Source organism: Neocloeon triangulifer, unplaced genomic scaffold, assembly GCF_031216515.1.
Source record: "Neocloeon triangulifer isolate White Clay Creek 2 clone unplaced genomic scaffold, ASM3121651v1 ptg000022l, whole genome shotgun sequence".
Lineage (NCBI taxonomy): Eukaryota > Metazoa > Arthropoda > Insecta > Ephemeroptera > Baetidae > Neocloeon > Neocloeon triangulifer.
Window position 1 is genome coordinate 5324838 of NW_026775562.1, and position 24379 is coordinate 5349216.

Below are 24379 nucleotides of genomic sequence, written 5' to 3' on the forward strand. Positions count from 1 at the left end.
GTGGTTGACAGAGGCTAGGGGTGTGAGAGAATTCATTCATTGAGTCTTCTTGGGGCGCTGCAAAGCCCTAATTGTTGTGACAGTGTCTTCGATTTTCTGTTTGAGGTATTGGAAATCGTTCATCATGTAAAGAAATTCCTCCTCCTCACAGTAACTCAAAATGCTTGTGACCTTACCAACAAGCTCTGGGTCATCAACAGGATGGATCATCCGCTGCATCAATGGTAAGAGGAGTTTCACCAAAAACTGCTGCTGTTCAATTTGCAGCATTTCCATAGTCGCCGCAAGATGATCCTCCTGTAAGATTGAAGACGACTTGCAAACGTCCCAATTTCATGCATGTCCATTGGCTTGTATGTTCTGTAAGTGTCATAACTCCTCTCCTCTAACGTTTGTTTTTGCTGAACTTGCTGGCGTGAAGATGGAGGGATGGTGACAGCCATGGGCCTTGCAACCTCTGTAACTGGCACCACAATACAAAATGAAAAAATATTAACAAGATTTAATTTTATAAAACCTTCAAGCAAGGGAAATCATAGTGGTGTGACGTCACAGTTTCATTCATCTCCATTGGAGGCTTATTCCTTCGGCAAGCGCCTGAACTCCTCTCCTCTAATGTTTGTTCTTGATGAACTTGCTGGCGTGAAGATGGAGGGATGGGTCCCTTCTGGAGAATCAATTTGATAAAATTCGATCCAAAGTTTGAAAAAATGAGAAAAAATAAGATCCAATATATGGTTAAAAATGCGCGATTCATGATGTTTCCGATTAACTTATTTTGAAATTTTTTTTGGTCTCCAAAAGTTGTGGAAGTAATGGTTTGTGATGATGTCAGTCAACCAGGAGTCAGCAGCTCAAGAGCGATCGCATCAGCTGATGAGATATTATGTTTGCAGTGGTTTAATTTTAGCGTATACATGAAGAAGTATTTAATGAACTTACATAAATTATGCTTGAATAATCACGACATGAGGTATGCCGCCGCAAGTTTCAAATAACGTATCAAACTTTTTAATTTTTATCAAATTTTATCAAATTTGTTCGAATTTTATCTAATTTCAAAAATTTTTGTCGAATAAAATCAAAATTTTCAAATTGTATCAAATTCCCAACAACCAAACGTCACCTATTCTCCTTTATCCCCGGCCCAGTGGGACCGCCCAGCTCACCGGTGTTATCGGCCCCGATAGGGGAGAATCCGAGTAATCGGCCCTTGCAATTTACCCAATTTACTCTTAGTACACCTGCGTCTGCTACCGCTGGTGCCTTTCCCAATTCAAATCAAAAAATTAAAATTATATTATTTAACTATTTCTGGTTATATTCTAGTTATGATAAATTTTTTTATGAAAACTACATTTTTGTATAAATAATGGCGCGTGGCAGAAGAATTATGAGATTAAAGAAAATCAAAGTCAAGACCAAAATAAGGTTGAGAAAACTATCAATTCTTTCAAATTTATCTAATTTTTCAAATTTTTTAAACGATATCAAACTTTTTCTAATTTTATCCAATTTGTTTTTCAAACTTTATTAAATTCACATTTCATCACATTTTTATTGCACTCTTTCAAATTTTTTCAAAGTTTCATTCATATTGGAATCGGTGCAGGGTGCAGAAAAAATGATCACTTACCCTCTGGATGGTGTCGACGAGGCTGAGGGACTGGCTGGGATTGAGAGGTCACCTCCTCAGAGGCCACAGGTCTGCACAACGAGACAGAGTCTGAACCTGACTCTCCAAGCAAACGAAGATGATCATCAAAACCATGCTTGGCTACAGGAGCGCTTGAGGGCACCTCGTCTGGAATAATTTTCATGGCGGTGGAAGATAAGGGGTTCCATGATGGTTCAAATTCAAGGAAATCAAAGGGTTCGTCGAACGACCGCAAATACCCTCCAAAACGGTGTGCACCTAAAGGAAGAATTTATTTATTCATGCGAATTCAATAAAAATGTGTTTTACCTCAAATGGTAGAGGTCGTGGGTCCGGAGGCATGATCTTGGCGACAGTTTCCAGAAATGTCTTCTTCTTCGGAGTTTCCTCTAGCTTCCATGTAACAATCGTACTCCGACTGGGCCATACCAAGCTCTGCTCTTTTCTCGCGGTCAGCTTTGAAAGCTGACGAGTAGATCTGTCTGTTAAGCACTTCAGCGCCTGTTTTGCATAAGAACATAATAAATTATATTATGTATCAGTTGTATATTCATGGCTGTATAAAAATTTCTGATATACCCCTCGCTGTGGCAGTCTGATTTTTATTTGGGGTAGCACTTGGGAGGCTGTGGTGCGTTACTGCTGGCTGAAATGGCTCCAGGAACCATTCCCTCTCCAAGCGTAGACTTCCACCTTGACCCTGAAGCTGGTGTGTTGGTCCTTCAAAACATGTAATTTTAAAAATTGAAGAAAATACATTCTAACAGCAATCAACCATTAAAATTGAAATTACTTTAATTAAAGCAAATCTGCAATAAACTTATAGATAATTAAAATGAAAATAAGCAGAAAATAATATAATACAAAATAGACGAGAGGGTCAGGTTGCAGAAAAAAGAAACACTTACCATCGCATTGACGACGACGGGGCTTTGGTACTGGCTTGTCTTTTTGCTCGCGTTGATGTGATGTCGGTACTGGGGTACTGGAATCGGAGCGCGTAATAGCAGCTGAAATGTAAGCAGTCTCTGGTCTGGAAGGAGCTTCAAGTTGGAATGCATCCTGGCCACAAGAATGCAACCATTCTCCAAAGGAGGGTGCACCTAAACGTATGAGTTGTATATTCATGGCTGTATACAAATTACGATTTTTTCGTCACGTGTAGCACATGATTCGAAAGAGAACATTATTAAGATGGTCATTTTGGTGCCCAAAGATCTGTTGTAGCTTTTATAGAAGCAGAGTTATCATAGAATTACGTTTCCACCACTTTTTATCCAAAAACTGCAATAATTTTACTTCTGTTGGAGCCAAAAGCAAAAACTCGGATGATTCCGAAAGCTGCCACGCTAAAATTTTCGATCTTTTTCCAGGAAACAGAGGAGCGATTTAAACAGATTATGTTGTTCTCCGATTAGAACGCGCGTTGCGCCTCCTGAAAGATTATCAATACTATATATGCACTTTGTAAAACGAAGCTGATTTGCATTATTATTAAATTATAATCACTGTGGTTTATGATAGAAGGGACACTCTTATAATGCTTTTTTTCCTCCGCCTAATTTTGAGTTTTTGACTTCAGAAATTTTGAGTTGGTTATTTGAGTGAAATTCAACGCATTTCGAAACATTTATTAGCTATTGAATCGGCTAAAAAATTGCTTAAGGACTTGCATTTTGAGATTGCTTAAGCTACAGGTGCAAATATAAATTGTAAAATCATATGAAGGTAACTAGAAATTTTGTTGGCGACTAATCATTTTTTGAGATACAATCCGAGGTCCAGACAAACGGAACTTTAATTGAAAAGAGCAGTTTTTGAATTGATAGGAACTTTGACGAAGCCGCTAACCTAACAGTCTCTGCAGCCTCCGTGGGTTCCAAAGGAGGATCAGTTAGCTGAATTTGCTACTTAATTTTACTTGTTAGGCTGTACGAAAAATGATTTTGCAATTTGTCAAGCGCTAAATAAGTGAAAATTTTGAATAAAAGGCAAAGAGATGGAAAAAATTTAAATAGGAAAAGAAGAAAAAAAACCAACACTTACTTTGAGCGGCTGGTGAAGATGGATGAGGCAGATCAAATATAGGAGCTTTTGATGCATCAGGCTGTCGTCGGGGCGCGACTTTGGGAGCCATAGACAAGCAACTTGGTCCTGGTTTTTTTAAACAAAAATTTAGTTATTAAAATATATACACAACAAAAATTAATGAATGAAAAAATTGTTTGGACCTATGGTATTTATTTAAATTGATGAATAATAAAAAAAAAGGAAAAAAAGTGTCCAATACTTTTTTGCAATTTTTTAATTTCTTTTAAGGAAATTTAGGAAATTTTCATCAAAAATACAGTTTCACCAAAACGTAAAATAGAAAAGAAATATGATGTTGTTCATAACCACGGCGCTATAAAAGGGTTAATATTAGCAATCGCATGACACTTATCGTAAATTCAATTTTTTGTAGTTTGTTCTCTTAATTACCAGGGCTGAACTTTTGCTGGTGGCCAAAAGCACAGTTCTAGAATATTCATTTGGCCCGGTTTTGTTTTATACATAAAAAGACCAATGCTAATGGCAGTGGATACTGATTATATGTGATTACATTCCATAATAAGCTGCAATAATAATAATAATAACTTTTCAATTTTTATCGCGGCTTTTCAACGGTGTATGAATATTTAAAAAAAATCTATATATATGCCTTATGGCAAAGATTTTTAATGTACATTTTGTTTCCGAAATTCAATGGTACTTTATTGTTCTAAATTTTTCTGACCTTATCATGGAATATTCTAAGTATTCTAAGTATATTCTATTTAGCTACATTAAACATCTCACCAAAAATAAAATTTTCTGAAATGCACACAGATGAATTTTTAAAATTTAAATTACATTTTTTCCAAGAAATTCATCAATTTAAGACTGCGTATAAAGATATAATATATAACTCTCTAATCTTAATATATCAATTTTGTTTTGTTACAGAAAGCATCATCAAATCATATTCGAAAGTAAGAAGACCAAATTGCCTCCCTATTTTAAAAGTATGTATTTAAAAAATTAAGATGTTTCGTTATTTCGAGTTTAATTTGAAATAATCAATTAAACAAAAGATATTTTTTAAATTTGTTTTTGTAATATTACTTCAATTTTCAATATAATTTGTATTACTGTTCAAAATATTTACCAGAAGACTATATTTAGCTTAGTTGAAATTATGAAACGATTAATTGGATTTCAAATCATAAATAGGTACAAAAACAAAATGTCAACTGTTAAGGTCACAAAATTTTAAATGTTTAAACCTGTATATTTTTATTTGTGGTTAATTGTGTAATGCTTGTTTTTAATTTGTTGAAGAATAAAAATTTAGGACTCCATTCAACTGAAAATAAACTGATCTGTTTTTTAATAATTTTGCAACCCACAAAAATTTATAATGACGTAAAAGTCCTTAAAATGTGCGCGGAATATGCCTCATATTAGTCCTTATTTAATAGTCCTTTTAAGAAGAATAATGACTTATAAGTCCTTATATTACTGATAGTCATTTTTGACGACATTTAAGGACTAAGGAAAAAGGACTTAAAAGTCCTTATAAAATATGAATTTTTTCACCTGGGTCCCCTGGGTAGGCCATGGCGTCCGGGCTGCAGACAAACTTGTACACAAAGCGCTCTCCGGCCACCTTCTGCATGATCCCTTTCTTGTAGTAATACCGGAGTGAAGTTTGTCGTAGTTCATGGCATGCAGATTTTTCTGCACACCCCACCGACTAGCAACCTGGGAAATGAAAAATTTATATAAATGATTGGCGTCTTTTTTTTAGTAATTCGCATTTCATGGCAAGAGGGAAATAAATTTCTTAGCATATGAGTGAATGTGTTCATAGGGGGTGTGCTGATGGCATTGAAAAACTGGGGAGCGCGCTGATTAGATTTTGTACCTCTTCTGCATCTATCAGCTTGAACTCGAGCCCCCTGCCTGTCCATACAATGTAACTACGGTTGCCAGGATCTTCTAATAACGTCACTAAGAACTGCCACAACTGAAGAGATCCCTTCCTCGGCTGCACTGATTGTGGAACTGACGTGGATATTCGAGGAACGTCCCAATTCTGCTGCACGTCTAGTTCTAGAAATTAAGTTAAGAACAGTATTTTGTTAATTTACTTTTAATTTTTTTCATGCAATTTCAACGTGTATGAATATTTAAAAAAAAATATATATGCCTTATGGCAAAGATTTTTAACGTACATTTTGTTTCCGAAATTCAATGGTATTTTATTGTTCTAAATTTTTCTGACCTTATCATGGAATATTCTAAGTAAGTACTTTTTCTAACTCAACACTTGTTTAAAAATTGTAAAAACCTGTTTTTTCAAAAGCTTTTCTTCACATTAGGTGTTTCTGATCTTGGCAAGGCGCGCAACTTCTACTTAAGGACTTCTTATTGATATGGTCAAATCAAGTCTTTACACCAATGGGGTAGGTAAATTTTCCAATAATTGATAAAATGTTCCCTAGTTCAAAGAACTTGATTTGACTATGTCAATAAGGAGGCTTAAAATTTATAATCAGAAACAGGAAAGATCCAATTTTAAAGATGGGGGGGGGGGGAAATAAATCACTTATTTCAAATAATAAATTTTTTGTATGTGAATGCAAAACATTTGTGAAATTATCAGGAAAAAAAATTAAAAAAAAAAAACAAGCGGCTCAGGTTTACATCGGCTGGCGCGGCGCGATTGGCTCGAAATTTAAATAAAGAATCAGCGGCTGGCTTAGACCTCTATCTCCGCGGATTTTGTTTGAGACGGAGGTGGAGACCATGAACTTCTGACATACCATTTCGCATCCGACAGCAAAGTTTTAGAGGGCAATGAGACAAAATTCAACCAAATCCGGATTTTTATTCTACGTCAAGGGCAAGCCGAGATACAGCCTTTTTAAATTTTCCAAATTCCAAATTTGAACGTCCCATAAAACCCGTAAATTTTGTAATAATGTGGTGAAACTATATATTTTTTTAAACCCCTTGACACGGTCTTTATGGGTCTGGAATATGGCCACGATCATTTGACCCCTGCCAAAACACTGTACAGTTGAAATATTTTCGCCGATCACTTTTTTCACGTGGGTGCAAACAATGTATGAAGTTATTAGAAAAAAAAGGAATAATTAATTAAAAAAACCGAGCGGCTCATGACTACATCGGCTGGCGCGACGCATTTGGCTCGAAATTAATGAAAAAAAAATTAAAAGAGCAAAAAACGTGGTTTTCCGAGCATTTTTGATGGGTAAATATGTTTGAACCACCGTAAGATTTTTCGTGGACAAGATAGCCCCAAATTCCTAATGACAAATAATAATTGCCTTGACACGAAACATAATGTATCACACGTGGTGGCAAGGTCACAAAAGGTCATTGACCCCGGTGACCTTTGACCTTGCCAAGATTTTTCGTCACGTGTAGCACATGATTCGAAAGAGAACATTATTAAGATGGTCATTTTGGTGCCCAAAGATCTGTTGTAGCTTTTATAGAAGCAGAGTTATAATAGAATTACGTTTCCACCACTTTTTATCCAAAAACTGCAATAATTTTACTTCTGTTGGAGCCAAAAGCAAAAACTCGGATGATTCCAAAAGCTGCCACGCTAAAATTTTCGATCTTTTTCCAGGAAACAGAGGAGCGATTTAAACAGATTATGTTGTTCTCCGATTAGAACGCGCGTTGCGCCTCCTGAAAGATTATCAATACTATATATGCACTTTGTAAAACGAAGCTGATTTGCATTATTATTAAATTATAATCACTGTGGTTTATGATAGAAGGGACACTCTTATAATGCTTTTTTTCCTCCGCCTAATTTTGAGTTTTTGACTTCAGAAATTTTGAGTTGGTTATTTGAGTGAAATTCAACGCATTTCGAAACATTTATTAGCTATTGAATCGGCTAAAAAATTGCTTAAGGACTTGCATTTTGAGATTGCTTAAGCTACAGGTGCAAATATAAATTGTAAAATCATATGAAGGTAACTAGAAATTTTGTTGGCGACTAATCATTTTTTGAGATACAATCCGAGGTCCAGACAAACGGAACTTTAATTGAAAAGAGCAGTTTTTGAATTGATAGGAACTTTGACGAAGCCGCTAACCTAACAGTCTCTGCAGCCTCCGTGGGTTCCAAAGGAGGATCAGTTAGCTGAATTTGCTACTTAATTTTACTTGTTAGGCTGTACGAAAAATGATTTTGCAATTTGTCAAGCGCTAAATAAGTGAAAATTTTGAATAAAAGGCAAAGAGATGGAAAAAATTTAAATAGGAAAAGAAGAAAAAAAACCAACACTTACTTTGAGCGGCTGGTGAAGATGGATGAGGCAGATCAAATATAGGAACTTTTGATGCATCAGGCTGTCGTCGGGGCGCGACTTTGGGAGCCATAGACAAGCAACTTGGTCCTGGTTTTTTTTAACAAAAATTTAGTTATTAAAATATATACACAACAAAAATTAATGAATGAAAAAATGGTTTGGACCTATCATATTTATTTAAATTGATGAATAATAAAAAAAAAGGAAAAAAAGTGTCCAATACTTTTTTGCAATTTTTTAATTTCTTTTAAGGAAATTTAGGAAATTTTCATCAAAAACCAGTTTCACCAAAACGTAAAATAGAAAAGAAATATGATGTTGTTCATAACCACGGCGCTATAAAAGGGTTAATATTAGCAATCGCATGACACTTATCGTAAATTCAATTTTTTGTAGTTTGTTCTCTTAATTACCAGGGCTGAACTTTTGCTGGTGGCAAAAAGCACAGTTCTAGAATATTCATTTGGCCCGGTTTTGTTTTATACATAAAAAGACCAATGCTAATGGCAGTGGATACTGATTATATGTGATTACATTCCATAATAAGCTGCAATAATAATAATAATAACTTTTCAATTTTTATCGCGGCTTTTCAACGTGTATGAATATTTAAAAAAAAATCTATATATATGCCTTATGGCAAAGATTTTTAATGTACAGTTTGTTTCCGAAATTCAATGGTACTTTATTGTTCTAAATTTTTCTGACCTATCATGAAATATTTTAAGTAAGTACTTTTTCTAACTCAACACTTGTTTAAAAATTGTAAAAACCTGTTTTTTCAAAAGCTTTTCTTCACATTACGTGTTTCTGATCTTGGCAAGGCGCGCAACTTCTACTTAAGGACTCCTTATTGATATGGTCAAATCAAGTCTTTACACCAATGGGGTAGGTAAATTTTCCAATAATTGATAAAATGTTCCCTAGTTCAAAGAACTTGATTTGACTATGTCAATAAGGAGGCTTAAAATTTATAATCAGAAACAGGAAAGATCCAATTTAAAAGATGGGGGAAAAATAAATCACTTATTTCAAATAATAAATTTTTTGTATGTGAATGCAAAAAATTAGTGAAATTATCAGGAAAAGAAATTAAAAAAAAACCAAGCGTCTCAGGTTTACATCGGCTGGCGCGGCGCGATTGGCTCGAAATTTAAATAAAGAATCAGCGGCTGGCTTAGACCTCTATCTCCGCGGATTTTTTTTGAGACGGAGGTGGAGACCATGAACTTCTGACATACCATTTCGCATCCGACAGCAAAGTTTTAGAGGGCAATGAGACAAAATTCAACCAAATCCGGATTTTTATTCTACGTCAAGGGCAAGCCGAGATACAGCCTTTTTAAATTTTCCAAATTCCAAATTTGAACGTCCCATAAAACCCGTAAATTTTGAAATAATGTGGTGAAACTATATATTTTTTTAAACCCCTTGACACGGTCTTTATGGGTCTAGAATATGGCCACGATCATTTGACCCCTGCCAAAACACTGTACAGTTGAAATATTTTCGCCGATCACTTTTTTCACGTGGGTGCAAATCATGTTAGAGGTGAGAATTTTCGCTGAAATATCCTTAAAAACGGCTTTTAATCTTTCGTGCCATGCCATGAGGGTTATTTTTTGTTGATTTTTTAACTTTGAATTTTTATTTATGTTTCTTTTCACAATTATGCAGGCGGCCGATCTCTCCGAGAAGTGCGCACAGATGAGCCACGTCGGCTTTCGTTTTCTTCAAATTTTATCAAAGAAAACTATATTTGAGAAATATTGGATTTTGATTTGAAGCTAATATTGCGCCATTGGATTTACCTATGTTTTAATATTGCGGCAATAATAATACAATGAAAATTTCTATCAGGGGGCAAATTCTATGCAATTGTCATTTAGGTTGCTTTAATTTAAAATTAAATTCCGCCAATTGGGCTCGCACTGTTACGCTCGCTGGGCCAATTTTCTTATAGATATAAAAATTCTGCAACCAAAGTCCAGCAACAACAATATCACCAAATATTATCAATGAATGAAAAACTTAAAAAGTATGTACCAAGGAACACTTCTCCTTCCTAGCTCTGTTATGCAGGCGAGAAACTCATTACACCTGTGTATTCTCCAGTAATGAATAATTTCACAGAGGCAAAACATTTAATTTGTATGTGTTATTTTTGAAACACCCTTTATTTTTTATCTAACTAATTGGAAACACGCTTTTTTGTAGTTAAACCTCTTACAGCAGAAATATGAGAACAGTCTCATCAACTTTTTCCTTCAGAAACTCATAATCCTGGCACATTTTGATCAAACTTGGCATATCATAGATATCAAGAAGCCTACCGGTTATCTTTACGGCCATTTCTGGATTCAATCGTCTGATCTGGTTGAAGAGCAATTTTTTCACTTCATGTTTCTTCTCCTGATTTCTCCTTGGCTCTTCTTCCTCCAAGTTACTGGAAGCACTGACAGCACTGTAGTAATGGTCAGCTGCGTGCTCACTAAACAGGCCAGACTGACCCCCTTGAGCTGCAAGGGAAGCAGCTCCGTGAAGAGTGTTTTCACTCTGTTGGGGAGAACCTAAAAGAAAAATTGTAAATTGAGACAAAATTCTTCTCATTTCTATACTATTTTGCACACAAAGAATTTCCATTAGATAAAAGACCTGCCATAATTTCCATAAAAATAAAAAAATAAATTGTCACCGCGGGCATCAAATTAGCAGCAAAATCATATTTCGTATTTTGCACATTATTTCATCAAAATTTACCTTTCCTCTTTTAATGACTTATTACACTGTTTTCTGTTATTGATTTTTTTCATGCATTGAACAATCTTCTTTATAATTCAAATGCGAAAAGCATAAAAAAATCCGTAAACGTTGGAAGTCAAATTTGAAACTTGAAAGTAGAGTTAAGTAAAAGTCATAATTTCATTTGCATTGAAAAGTGAGGAAAATAATGGAAAACCGAAAAATGGAAAATCACAGTCACTACGACCGAGTGGACGGCCCTCGGTAGGTCGGTCGGCTGAAAAGGACCTGAGATTGGCACTAGCTTTTACAACCCTGGCGCGCACAACATCCCCCTGAGAAAAGCTCTGCGCGTCGGTTCTCACCAGCCGAGGGGAAGAATTCCAAGAAGATGGACCACCAGAATGGCCGGAGTTGCCAAAACTCACCAGACTCTCTATTAATTGCTCGAAAAGAATTTAGAATTTTTAAGCCGTTTCAGTTTGAGAATTTAAAATTAATTGTTGACGGGAATTTATGAGAATGGGTATATAGAATTGAATTTGGAATTTGCATGAATAAATTAAATTGGTTTAAGCGCTTGAATTTAAATGCTGGGAAAAGTAAAAGAAAATCGAGAAGGTGCAAAATGAGAAATAAATTAAAGAAAAAATTAAACGGAAGTAATTTTCAGTTAGCAAATTGAGATTTGAATTTAGAGAAAAAGGGGAAGCGGAATTAAAAAAGAATTAAAAAGGAGAAAAATTAAATGCCACGCCAGTAAATAAATTCACTTGCTAGCTCTCGCTGGCCGCCTCTTAGCCAGCCCTGTGTGTGTCTCTCCTCTTTCGCCTGCACGGCGCACGCAGAGAGAGAGAGGCACTCTTTCTCTTGCTCGGCGGCTAAATAATAATTGAGTGGCCGCCGCGCAACAATTTCTTTGGTAATTGGTCTATTAGAAATTAGAAGAATAAAATAGAATTTATGGAGTGCATGCATAGGAAAATAATTAAATCTTATTTGCAGAGGCGCAAAAGTGCAAAGTCTCAAATAAAAAAGGCGATGTTTTTCTTTATGGATTTGGAATTAGTTTTTTTTTCAGTTTGAGTTGGCGTTATTTGATTCAAAATTTTAAGCTGAACCTTTGGCCAAGGAATTTAAGTGAAAATCGGTTCTCGGATAATTCAATTTAGAATTAATTTTGAATCTTCCGAGAGTGCCGAGCTTGCAACCGCGCGCAGTCTTGCTGTTTTTATTTTTCATCCCTCTCAGCGCGCTGCGTAGAGGCTTAAAACACCCACCACCCAAACCAATACAGCCGCTCGCTTTTGACCGGCCGCCCCAATCAGAAGGTACCCCGCGAAAGTAAAGTAAAGAAATAACACAAAGGTGTTGGCCAAAGGGAGGTGCTCGATTTTGGAATAAATAGCGCCGTTTTCCCTGCAAAAGGGGCATTCTAGAGGAATCGCCAAACGATGCAAAAGGTCTAGAGTTCTCTTCGGAGTTCAGGGCCGCACGTTAAAATACGATCGGATTGCTGGAGCTCCGGTCAAGAATGCGCAAAGGGCCTTCGTTCTCTTCGGAGTTCACAGCCGCGCATTAAACTCATGTAGTCGGCCGAGAGCCCTACTGAGGTTTGAGACTTGCACATAGCGCCAGGTGTCCGAGACACTTGCTTAGATTATCTCCTGCCAAGTTCGGCCGAAATGCGACCAAGGGACGGAGCGAACAGCCCCAAAAGGCCCTAAGAGGCAAAATTATGCGTTGCAACAGCAGCCGTTTCGAGCCGCGGAGCCAGCCAGTGAGCCATTACACTCCCGCCGCTCGCAGAGAAACGAAGGAGAAAAGACTTTTTTTTTAGTGCTCACCGAGAAATCACGCGTGCGATAAAGAAATTCATGTATAAATAGTTAGGGCAAGGAAAATAAACAGCAGTTTACTTGAGATATAAAATTGACGGATTTTATAAAACAAAATTAAAGCCCTTTTAAACCAAAGTTGAAATTTGAGAAAGGTAGTATTTGAGTTTTGAGAAAAGTAGGAGTTAAAATTCTGAAAAAAGAGAGGTAAACAATTTGAGAAAAGAAGAAATTTTGAATTTGGGAAAAATAAGCAAAAATAATGAGAGTTGATAATTGGGAAAAAAATTATGTCCAGACGACCGAGTGACCGGCGCTCGGTAGAGCAGCGGAATTAGCCGCTGGCCATTGAGAGGCCGACAGACGGGAGAGAGAACAGCGGCAGGACGACGGCGTCCTGCAGGTGGCAAGAACCGGGCACCACTGTGCTGCCCACTCCAACACGCTCCCCGCCTCCGTTCACCACTCGCGGAGGCGCCAACCTCGTTCGGGGCCACCTTCGAGTCGGGCCGGGGTCGAACAAAATAGGAAATGGTGCAAATTGCAGAAAAAGCACTTACTTGTTAGGTGCCGTTGACGCGGCTTCGGGACTGGGGGAATCTCCTCAGGCATTTCCTCATGGCCCTCAGTTCTTGATGACAAAGAAAGATTTTGGCGAGAGAAAGTGAAACCCTCAAAAGATGTTGCACCTAAATGTATAAGATATATTTATGTGTGCGTAAAAATTTCTGCTATACCTTGTTTTGGGGTTGAGGTCAGCTTCTTTTTGTTGCTTCTGTTCTGGAATCGCTCCGACCAATTTAATTTGTGTGCACCCAAACCAGCGCTTTCAGTTGAGGAGTTGCTTCTAGAAGCTTGTTCACTTAACAGGCCAGACTTGAGCTGCAAGGAAAGCTGCTCCGTGAAGATGAAAATGAGTGTTTTCACTCTGTCGGGGGAAAGAAAAATTTTAAATTGAGACAAAATTCTTCTCATTTTTATACTATTTTGCACACAAAGAATTTCCTAATGTTTGTTCTTGCTGAACTTGCAGGCGTGAAGATGGAGGGATGGTGACAGCCATGGGCCTGGCAACCTCTGTATCTCACCACAATACAAAATGAAAAAATATTAACAAGATTTAATTTTATAAAACCTTCAAGCAAGCTGGGGAAATCATAGTGGTGAGACGTCACAGTTTCATGCATCTCCATTGGAGGCTTATTCCTTCGGCAAGCGCCTGAACTCCTCTCCTCTAATGTTTGTTCTTGATGAACTTGCTGGCGTGAAGATGGAGGGATGGGTCCCTTCAGGAGAATCAATTTGATAAAATTCGATCCAAAGTTTGAAAAAATGAGAAAAAATTAGATCCAATATATGGCTAAAAATGCGATTCATGATGTTTCCGATTAAGTTATTTTGAAATTTTTTTTGGTCTCCAAAAGTTGTGGAAGTAATGGTTTGTGATGATGTCAGTCAACCAGGAGTCAGCAGCTCAAGAGCGATCGCATCAGCTGATGAGATATTATGTTTGCAGTGGTTAAATTTTAGCGTTTACATGAAGAAGTATTTTATGAACTTATATAAATTATGCTTGAATAATCACGACATGAGGTATGCCGCCGCAAGTTTCAAATAACGTATCAAACTTTTTAATTTTTATCAAATTTTTTCGAATTTTATCTAATTTCAACAATTTTTGTCGAATAAAATCAAAATTTTCAAATTGTATCAAATTCCCAACAACCAAACCTATTCTCCTTTATCCCCGGCCCAGTGGGACCGCCCAGCTCACCGGTGTTATCGGCCCCGATAGGGGAGAATCCGAGTAATCGGCCCTTGCAATTTACCCAATTTACTCTTAGTACACCTGCGTCTGCTACCGCTGGTGCCTTTCCCAATTCAAATCAAAAAATTAAAATTATATTATTTAACTATTTCTGGTTATATTCTAGTTATGATAAATTTTTTTATGAAAACTACATTTTTGTATAAATAATGGCGCGTGGCAGAAGAATTATGAGATTAAAGAAAATCAAAGTCAAGACCAAAATAAGGTTGAGAAAACTATCAATTCTTTCAAATTTATCTAATTTTTCAAATTTTTTAAACGATATCAAACTTTTTCTAATTTTATCCAATTTGTTTTTCAAACTTTATTAAATTCACATTTCATCACATTTTTATTGCACTCTTTCAAATTTTTTCAAAGTTTCATTCATATTGGAATCGGTGCAGGGTGCAGAAAAAATGATCACTTACTCTCTGGATGGTGTCGACGAGGCTGAGGGACTGGCTGGGATTGAGAGGTCACCACCTCAGAGGCCACAGGTCTGCACAACGAGACAGAGTCTGAACCTGACTCTCCAAGCAAACGAAGATGATCATCAAAACCATGCTTGGCTACAGGAGCGCTTGAGGGCACCTCGTCTGGAATAATTTTCATGGCGGTGGAAGATAAGGGGTTCCATGATGGTTCAAATTCAAGGAAATCAAAGGGTTCGTCGAACGACCGCAAATACCCTCCAAAACGGTGTGCACCTAAAGGAAGAATTTATTTATTCATGCGAATACAATAAAAATGTGTTTTACCTCAAATGGTAGAGGTCGTGGGTCCGGAGGCATGATCTTGGCGACAGTTTCCAGAAATGTCTTCTTCTTAGGAGTTTCCTCTAGCTTCCATGTAACAATCATACTCCGACTGGGCCATACCAAGCTCTGCTCTTTTCTCGCGGTCAGCTTTGAAAGCTGACGAGTAGATCTGTCTGTTAAGCACTTCAGCGCCTGTTTTGCATAAGAACATAATAAATTATATTATGTATCAGTTGTATATTCATGGCTGTATAAAAATTTCTGATATACCCCTCGCTGTGGCAGTCTGATTTTTATTTGGGGTAGCACTTGGGAGGCTGTGGTGCGTTACTGCTGGCTGAAGTGGCTCCAGGAACCATTCCCTCTCCAAGCGTAGACTTCCACCTTGACCCTGAAGCTGGTGTGTTGGTCCTTCAAAACATGTAATTTAAAAAATGGAAGAAAATACATTCTAACAGCAATCAACCATTAAAATTGAAATTACTTAAATTAAAGCAAATCTGCAATAAACTTATAGATAATTAAAATGAAAATAAGCAGAAAATAATATAATACAAAATAGACGAGAGGGTCAGGTTGCAGAAAAAAGAAACACTTACCATCGCATTGACGACGACGGGGCTTTGGTACTGGCTTGTCTTTTTGCTCGCGTTGATGTGACGTCGGTACCGGGGTACTGGAATGGGAGCGCATAATAGCAGCTGAAATGTTAGCAGTCTCTGGTCTGGAAGGAGCTTCAAGTTGGAATGCATCCGGCACGGGCCCCAGCAGCCACTCCTTTTGAAGGCGATGTGCAGTTTCGCGCTCTTCCATCGAACTTGGTCCTTTAAAAAAATTTAATTTTAAAAGTTGAAGAATACAAACTTGTTCACACAGCAATCAACCATTTGAAATTGAAAAAATGAAGAAGAAAAACTGCATCAAATGAAATGAAAACAAACTTGCATTCAACTTAGATATAAAATGCAAATAGGCAAAAAATAATGCAAAACAAAATAGGAAATGGTGCAGGTTGCAGAAAAAGAAGCACTTACTATTGAAAGAGGAGTCATGAGGCTGCAACTTTCTGGGCCGGGCAACAGGTGCATTTGAGGTGCCTTTCTCTGGAACGGGTCCCAGTAGCCACTCCCTTTCAAGACGATGTGCAGTTTCATGTGCTTCCATGCAACTCGGTCTTTCTAAAAAATTTAATTTTAAAAGTTAAAGAATACAAACTTGTTCACACAGCAATCAACCATTTAAAATTGAAAAAATGAAGAAAAATGCATCAAACGAAATTAAAACAAACTTGCATTCAACTTAGATATGCAAAACAAAATAGGAAACGGTGCAGGTTGCAGCAAAAAAAGAATCACCTACTATTGAAATGGTCAGGCTGGCATTTTCGAGGCAGGGCTACAGGTGCGCTTGAGGAGCCTTTGTCTGGAATGGGTCCCAGCAGCCACTCGCTTTCAAGATGACTTGCAGCTTCATGTGCTTCCATGCAACTCGGTCCTTCTAAAAAATTTAATTTTAAAAGTTGAAGAATACAAATTTGTTCACACAGCAATGAACCATTTCAAATAGAAAAAATGAAAAAAACTGCATCAAATAAAATAAAAACAAACTTGCTTTTAACTTAGATATGATATGATATGCAAATAGGCAAAAAATAATGTAAAACAAATTAGGAAACGGTGCAGGTTGCAGCAAAAAAAAAATCACTTTCCAGGAAACATTAAGTATTTGTGGAGTATTTGCTGAATATTCCTGTATATTTGGAAATATTTGGCTACAAATATTCCCAAATATTAGGAAGTAACATTTTTAATAATATTTTTTGACCAAGCCCGGTGGCTCAGTGGTTAGAATGCTTGCATTCTGATCAGTGGGTTTGCTCGGCCGTCATGGGATCAATGCTCAGCCTGAGGCTCTTTGTGGAAACAAATTGTCTCTGGTATGCGAATCATTGATAACATTTCGCCTGACACGTCGGGAATTTGGGAGGTATGGCGCAAGCTGTACCGACTCGCACTCGGAGGTTTGCCACGTTTCCTCCGAGCCACAAGCTGGAAGAACTCAGCTGGTGTGCCGAATGCCTGCGTTTCATTCTGTCCTTCGTGGCAAGGCCGGGGTCAGGGGGCAGGTCTGGGGGGTGGTAAGGGCTTCCTATGCAGAGTGTCTACTCTTCATAAAAAGCTCCCGCCAAGGAGTGAAGGGTAGGGGGAGTAACCAAACAACTCCTGCACCGTGGCATAGACCAACCCCAAAGTTGAAAAACTAAGTGGGTGCCATTAGAAAAAAAGGAAGTAACATTTTTTAAATCTTCCTGAATATTATTATATTTATGTTTGTGGCATGCTTGTTGAATATTTGGCAAGCACAATATGATTTTTAGATCGCAGTCAATGTTTGCTTTCAAATATTTGTGAATATTTTGAATATTTCTTTTATTTCTGGAATATTTGTGAATATTTAAAGAATATTCATGGAATATTATATTTAAAACACAGTGTTCTGCAATACATGCATCTTTATTTCCATAAAATCAGACAAAAACTAAATTTTGAACATAAAAAATACAACGAAAATTTACATGTAAAATAGAATTTAAGCTGATTATAATGAAACGCGCATTTTCACAATTAAACCATCACCAGGTTGAAAATGAAGCCAGAGACAAAAATATGGTGACCATTGTCATCCTAGTGATAAGAACTTTCCAACCATGTATCACACATTAGGGTCTTTTCACTGAAGGTCAAGGGTCAAGGTGACCTTTGACTCAAGTTTTCAAAAGGTCAATGACCTTTACATATTTAGATAGAAATTTTAATGGGGATCAATTTTGATCATTATCATTTTTTGCCTCAGACGCACAGAAAATGAGTAATTCACGTTTTTCTATAAATTCGCCGATCCGAGCACGTTTTTTAATCTTTTAATTATAATATAAATTTAAAGAGAAAAAACAAATTCGACCTATGATTTTGTGATCAACAGAAAAGTTGTAGAGTTAACGAGACGAGTTCAACCATACCCGGATTTTTGTTCTCCGACCAACAGAAGCCGAGATAATTGAAGTTTTAGGTTTTTTCAAAATGTCCCGTAAAATCCACCATTTTGAAAATAATTTGATAAAAATTTAGGGATGTTCCCTTCAAGTAATGGAGATTAAGTTGTGAATCTCTCAGATCTCTATCATCAACTTTGGGCGCGGTGTGTGAGAATGCTAAGAACTGGTGTGTACATTTTTGCGATTAAAATAGTATTAAATACAATAATGACACTACATATAATTATGTTGTGTTGCAATTAAAAAAAGGACGAGTTGGGAACGATTGTGTGAGAATATGGCAATTCTTAAGTATATAATAAAGACACAGAGAAAAATTAAATTTCTTGATTATTGTACTTATTGCATACTGGATGATTGGATTTAGGATTTGAAATAGTCGAGAAATTGTGACGAAAATAAAATAGCAATACCAAGCAGAAAAGTAAGATATATTATTTTAAAAGTACTGCTAAGGCTGTATAATATGTAAATTATATGTATGTATAAATTTTTGCGGGCCGGAAATTGCATTATTATGGTAAAATAGAATTATTTAAATCTATCTTATAACTTTTTATATTTTATAATAAAGCAATTTTTTAACTTGAAAAAAGAAAAATTCACCTCCCCTCTAATTATGAGCCATAAAAAGATCCGCGCTTAACGGAGTGCGAGAGACTTGATTTAATTCAAAGGCAATGAACCTTTGTAAAAAAAAATTACAATTTGCACATACACTACTGGCTAGGACAGCTGTTTCGACCAATCCAGGTCTCATCAGCTAGCCTGAGTGTTTCCCGAGCAAGCTCGAGAGCAACTGACTGCTTAGCGGCAGCAGCGGGGTTTTTATACCCGTTACGGCCGCCCAGCATTCGCGCCATGGCACTCATTGGCTGTTACTCGTCACGTGATCTTATCTCTCATCCCAGAGACTAAAGAAGCCTCTATGCACATTTCAAGTCTCTCGCACTCCCTTAAGCGCGGATCTTTTTATGGCAATTTTTTTACTTGTTTTTTTCCTGACTTCTACAGTACATAAATGCAGAAGTAGAGTATCCTAATTTTTTAATATCAATTTCTGTAAGTTTGTATGAGCTTTATAATTTTAATATAATAAAATTTTTAAATTACTTATAAAAGCCATAAAAATTTCACCAAGACACACAAAAAAATAATTCATATTTAAAGATTTCAAAATGAGTATGATTTTAATAATTTTGGAAATGATAAATAAATGCTCATTTTTTCATTATTAGACCCGTTCTTAGCATTCTCACACACCGTGCCCAAAGTTGATGATAGAGATCTGAGAGTTTCACAACTTAATCTCCATTACTTGAAGGGAACATCCCTAAATTTTTATCAAAATATTTTCAAAATGGCGGATTTTACGGGACATTTTGAAAAAATCAAAAACTTCAATTATCTCGGCTTCTGTTGGTTGGAAAACAAAAATCCGGGTATGGTTGAACTCGTCTCATTAAACTCTACAACTTTGCTGTTGATCATAAAATCATAGGTCAAAGGTCAAGGTCACTTCCGATGACCTTGTGTCATTCAAACTGGAATTTGAGCATCAAATGCAAACATTTTTGAAATTCTGAGATAGCCATTCGATTTTTCGTGAAATTTTACATAAAATATGTGAAAATGACGAAGTGGTTTTTTCTCTTTAAATTTATATTAAAATAAAAATATTAAAAAACGTGGTTTTTTGGTGCTCAGATCAGCGATTTCTAAGAAAAACGTAAATAACTCGTTTTCTGTGCGTCTGAGGCAAAAAATGATAAAGATCAAAATTGATCCCCATTATAAGTTCTATCTAAATATATAAAGGTCATTGACCTTTTGAAAACTTGGGTCAAAGGTCACCTTGACCCTTGACCTTTAGTGAAAATACCCTAATGTGTGATACATGGTTGGAAAGGTCTTGTCACTAGGATAACAATGGTCACCATATTTTTGTCTCTGGCTATATTTTCCACTAATTTAAGCTGATTATTTAATTTATAATGAAAGAAAATGCACTTTTTTCATAATTAAACCATCATAACTAGGCCGAAAATGAAGACAGAGACAAAAATATGGTGACCATTGTGATCCTAGTGACAAGACCTTTCCAACCATGTATCACACATTAGGGTATTTTCACTAAAGGTCAAGGGTCAAGGTGACCATTGACCTAAGTTTTCAAAAGGTCAATGACCTTTACATATTTAGATAGAAATTTTAATGGGGATCAATTTTGGTCGTTATCATTTTTGCCTCAGACGCACAGAAAACGAGTTATTTACGTTTTTCTTAAAAATCGCTGATCCGAGCACCAAAAAACCACGTTTTTTAATATTTTTATTTTAATATAAATTTAAAGAGAAAAAACCACTTCGTCATTTTCACATATTTTATGTAAAATTTCACGAAAAATCGAATGGCTATCTCAGAATTTCAAAAATGTTTGCATTTGATGCTCAAATTCCAGTTTGAATGACACAAGGTCATTGGAAGTGACCTTGACCTTTGACCTATGATTTTGTGATCAGCAGCAAAGTTGTAGAGTTTAATGAGACGAGTTCAACCATACCCGGATTTTTGTTCTCCAACCAACAGAAGCCGAGATAATTGAAGTTTTTGATTTTTTCAAAATGTCCCGTAAAATCCGCCATTTTGAAAATATTTTGATAAAAATTTAGGGATGTTCCCTTCAAGTAATGGAGATTAAGTTGTGAAACTCTCAGATCTCTATCATCAACTTTGGGCGCGGTGTGTGAGAATGCTAAGAACGGGTCTATATTGCTCATAATGATATTAATAATAACTAACTAAACTAACTAACTAAATTGCGATAATTAAAATCGCGCAAAAAATTGTCAAGAACAATAACCAAGTCAACCGAGGCTCACTGCGGCGGATGGGGTCTTTATGATATCGGAAGTTTTAGCAAAATTCTTGCTAGCGGTGGTGCTGTTTTTCCAACAATTCCGTTCATTTCAAGTAAATTTTTCTCAACAATCAAATATAAACAATGTGACGTAATAATTTGGACAAATAAACAACAATAAGTAAAAAATATTTTATTAAAAAATTATTGAAAACATTTTTTTTAAATGTGTAGTTCTTTGTTAGAAAAATAGATCGATATTGTGACCATTGCCATTGACAGCATTGACGTTTGCATGCAATTTTGGTTTCTGGCTCCGCGGCTGCAAAGTTACATCGTGGCAAACGAATAATAAATTGTTTTCTTTGCTCGGAATATAATCAGCGGAGTGATGAGTGGAGCACGTGCGTGAGTTCGCATGGCGCGCCTGCGAAAAAGACGCAGCGTCGGTGGTCGCAGTCGCGCCAGCCGGCATTGCGGTCACGCCATTCACTCACGGGGGTGCGCACACAGGGTGGAGGGCGCGTAGCACACGCGCCAGACATGACGAGACGCATCGATCGTCTCTGCTCGCAATAAACTCTCTTGCGAAAGATCAGAATGGCAAGGATTTCACCAAGCCGAGACGACCGAGCGCCCGACCTACCCAAATACAAAACGGCGCCTACTCAGTTTTCTTACGAATTGAAATACAGGCTTTAAAATTTTTTAATATTGTGGAATAAATTAAAAATCTGAGAAATTTTGTGACACTCCAACAAGAGTAAAATATAGAAATTAAGGATTATTTACAGTAAAGAATCTGTTTTGTGTAACAAAACATTGAAGTAAATCCAAACGAGATCAAGTTATTTAGTTACAAATCATGTAATTTATAGCAAAAAGAAGAAAAATTTATATTTGAGTGTAAATTGTGCAAATAACTAAAAAAGTTTTCTACGGCATGAAGAGTAACAATAATAATAATGATGCTTTTTTAATGCTCTCATAATTACTATTAATTATTTCCCAGATTGTTTAAATGATATGAAATATTGAGATAAATAAATTGCGCAGCATTTACAAAAAGGGGTAAATTTGCATTCTTCCAGAAATTTATATTTTTATCTCAGAATTTCATAACTATCTTTTCTTGCGGTGGTACATTTTTGTCCAGATTTTATTTTCTTTCTTTCAATGTGAGTAAAGTTTTGAAAAGTTTACAAATAATTTATCTCGTTTTTACAATATATCGAATCATAATGGAAGTAGAAATACTTTTTAAAAGTAAACTTTGGGTTGATCGTGTTGTTTTCTTTCTTATTTGATTTGCATTAAATTCAATATATATTTACAACTTAATATGGTAGATAATTCAAATTTTGCATAAAAATTGGAATCCCAAAGATTTGAATCGTAACTTTAAATTTTATAATACATTTTTACAATTTTTCCTTTTATATGAAGAAAGTTCAATTCCGCGGCTCAGTCATGGCCTTATCGATCGATCTATGTTAGCAAAGGGTCCGAGAGGTGGCTAACAGCTTTGCTATTAGGGTAGGGCCTGCTGCAAGCCAGCTACTTTTCGTACAACAGCTTATCAATCGGCCGATTAGCACACAAACGAAACTGAATTATTTACAAAAGATAAAAATTATGTAATAATTTCTTCTACTTCCTTTCTTCACTTTAAACTAATGAAGCGAAGATTATAAATACTAGTGCATTAAAGAAAGTTTGAAAAATTCCAAGATTTTTTTTACTATTATTTAGTTCAATTTAATGGAAGGGGGCTTTTTGGAAGTTATATCAAAATTTGGTCTTTCAAATCAGTTTTTCAATCCCAAAAATTCCAAAAAATTTCCAATTTTTTCAGTAAAAAATTTGGAAAAGCAAATAAAGATTTGATAATTAAATTAAATAAACACAAAAAATCATTTGAAGAAATATCTTGCTTAAGCTTTAATTTGCAATTTAATTGAAGGTTTTTATTTTTGGACTTTTTATGAATGATTTTTTTGTAAATATCTGAAATTAAATTGAAGAACAAAAATCCGAAAAAACTTCCTTTGCATACAAAATGTGAAAAAGAACACACACATTTCATATTTTCTGATCCGATTGATTAATTAGTTGTTTTTCAATACTTTTCGTTCTCTCTCAAACTACCGATTTAAGCGAAACTTCTCATGACAAATTTTGGCAGCGAAATAATATTTTACAAACGTATCAATATCTTGTTTTTCTCAAACGTCGTATTTTTTTCTGTGTTGAAAAATAACCATGTTTGCTTTACTTCTTGTTGAAAATGTTATGGTAAACACCCGTCTGTGTATCGACACTAACAAGCTGCTTGTTTCTTTGCTCTGAGGTGGTTTTTGTGTGGATTTTTTACGCACACCCCTCGCTTGAATAGGCGCAATAAGTGAGGACAAAAAGCGACTGTGCTGCAAAAGGCTTCTTGCGTCGAAAATAAACCTGCTTTTCCGCGGAATTGCGCGCGGCGCGGAGACGTTTCTGTTGCGAAATACGTCCGAGCTAATAGACGGCGGCCAATCGGCGGGACAAGTAGCTGCAGCCAATCGATGACCCACTTCGTCGCAGCTTTACGCAAATTGCAAAGTGCACTAGAGGCACGTGGTGCATTTCTGCTCGAAAATTCCATATCTCACCATTTGATCCAGAGGAAAGTGAAAAAAAAAAATACTACATTTTATAGAAAAGAATTTTAAGTGAATTTCAGCACATCAGTCAAGTTATTGTTGAACAAGTTGCAAAAAAATGCTTTCAAAATAATTTTATGCATGGAAAATTGCACAAAATTAAATCATAAAAGAAAAGATATTCCATAAGTCCACTTATCTATTGAGTTTACAACAGTTTGGCTGGACTTATAAAAATTGAAGAAAAAATTATCTCTATTTGCTAAAAAAATTTGAAATGTTAATTCATTTTAAGGAAAAACCCGACAGTTTTTTAGACCCATTTAAAAAATTCGGTCACATCAGATCTCGCTCATCCTGTTACTTCTATTATATTATATTGAAGATCAAGTTGTCAAGTTACTATAATATTTAAAGTTAATTAGGTTATATTTAACAATTTTTTAGTAGTATTTTCAAAATAAAATCAAGTAAAAATTAGAAAACTTGGTGACCACGTTTTATTAAATTAAAATCTGGAATGTTGAAAGAGATACTGGAAAAAATAAATAATATGGGCTCACTCTGACCGTGATCAAAAATACGTTTGGTGTAACGAAGGAAAAATACAGTTTTTTAACATCATAAATTTCTCCTC

At 35.9% G+C, this 24379-nt stretch overlaps 1 protein-coding gene across 1 annotated transcript; it reads right to left on the reverse strand.

Annotated features, from left to right (window-relative positions):
• Positions 1-2029: 2029 nt before the first annotated feature.
• LOC132204473 (ecdysone-induced protein 74EF-like) lies at positions 2030-15900 on the reverse strand. The gene is made up of 16 exons (XM_059632993.1): positions 15785-15900; positions 15456-15596; positions 15186-15377; positions 14856-15134; positions 13750-13900; positions 13598-13691; positions 13352-13542; positions 13175-13303; positions 10368-10604; positions 8014-8121; positions 5604-5791; positions 5276-5440; positions 3704-3811; positions 2566-2760; positions 2237-2377; positions 2030-2158 (listed from the first exon to the last, which is right to left on the reverse strand). The coding sequence occupies exons 8-15, from the start codon at positions 13224-13226 to the stop codon at positions 2294-2296; spliced, it is 1137 nt and encodes a 378-aa protein (XP_059488976.1). The 5' UTR covers positions 13227-13303; positions 13352-13542; positions 13598-13691; positions 13750-13900; positions 14856-15134; positions 15186-15377; positions 15456-15596; positions 15785-15900; the 3' UTR covers positions 2030-2158; positions 2237-2293.
• Between the last annotated feature and the right edge of the window lie 8479 nt (positions 15901-24379).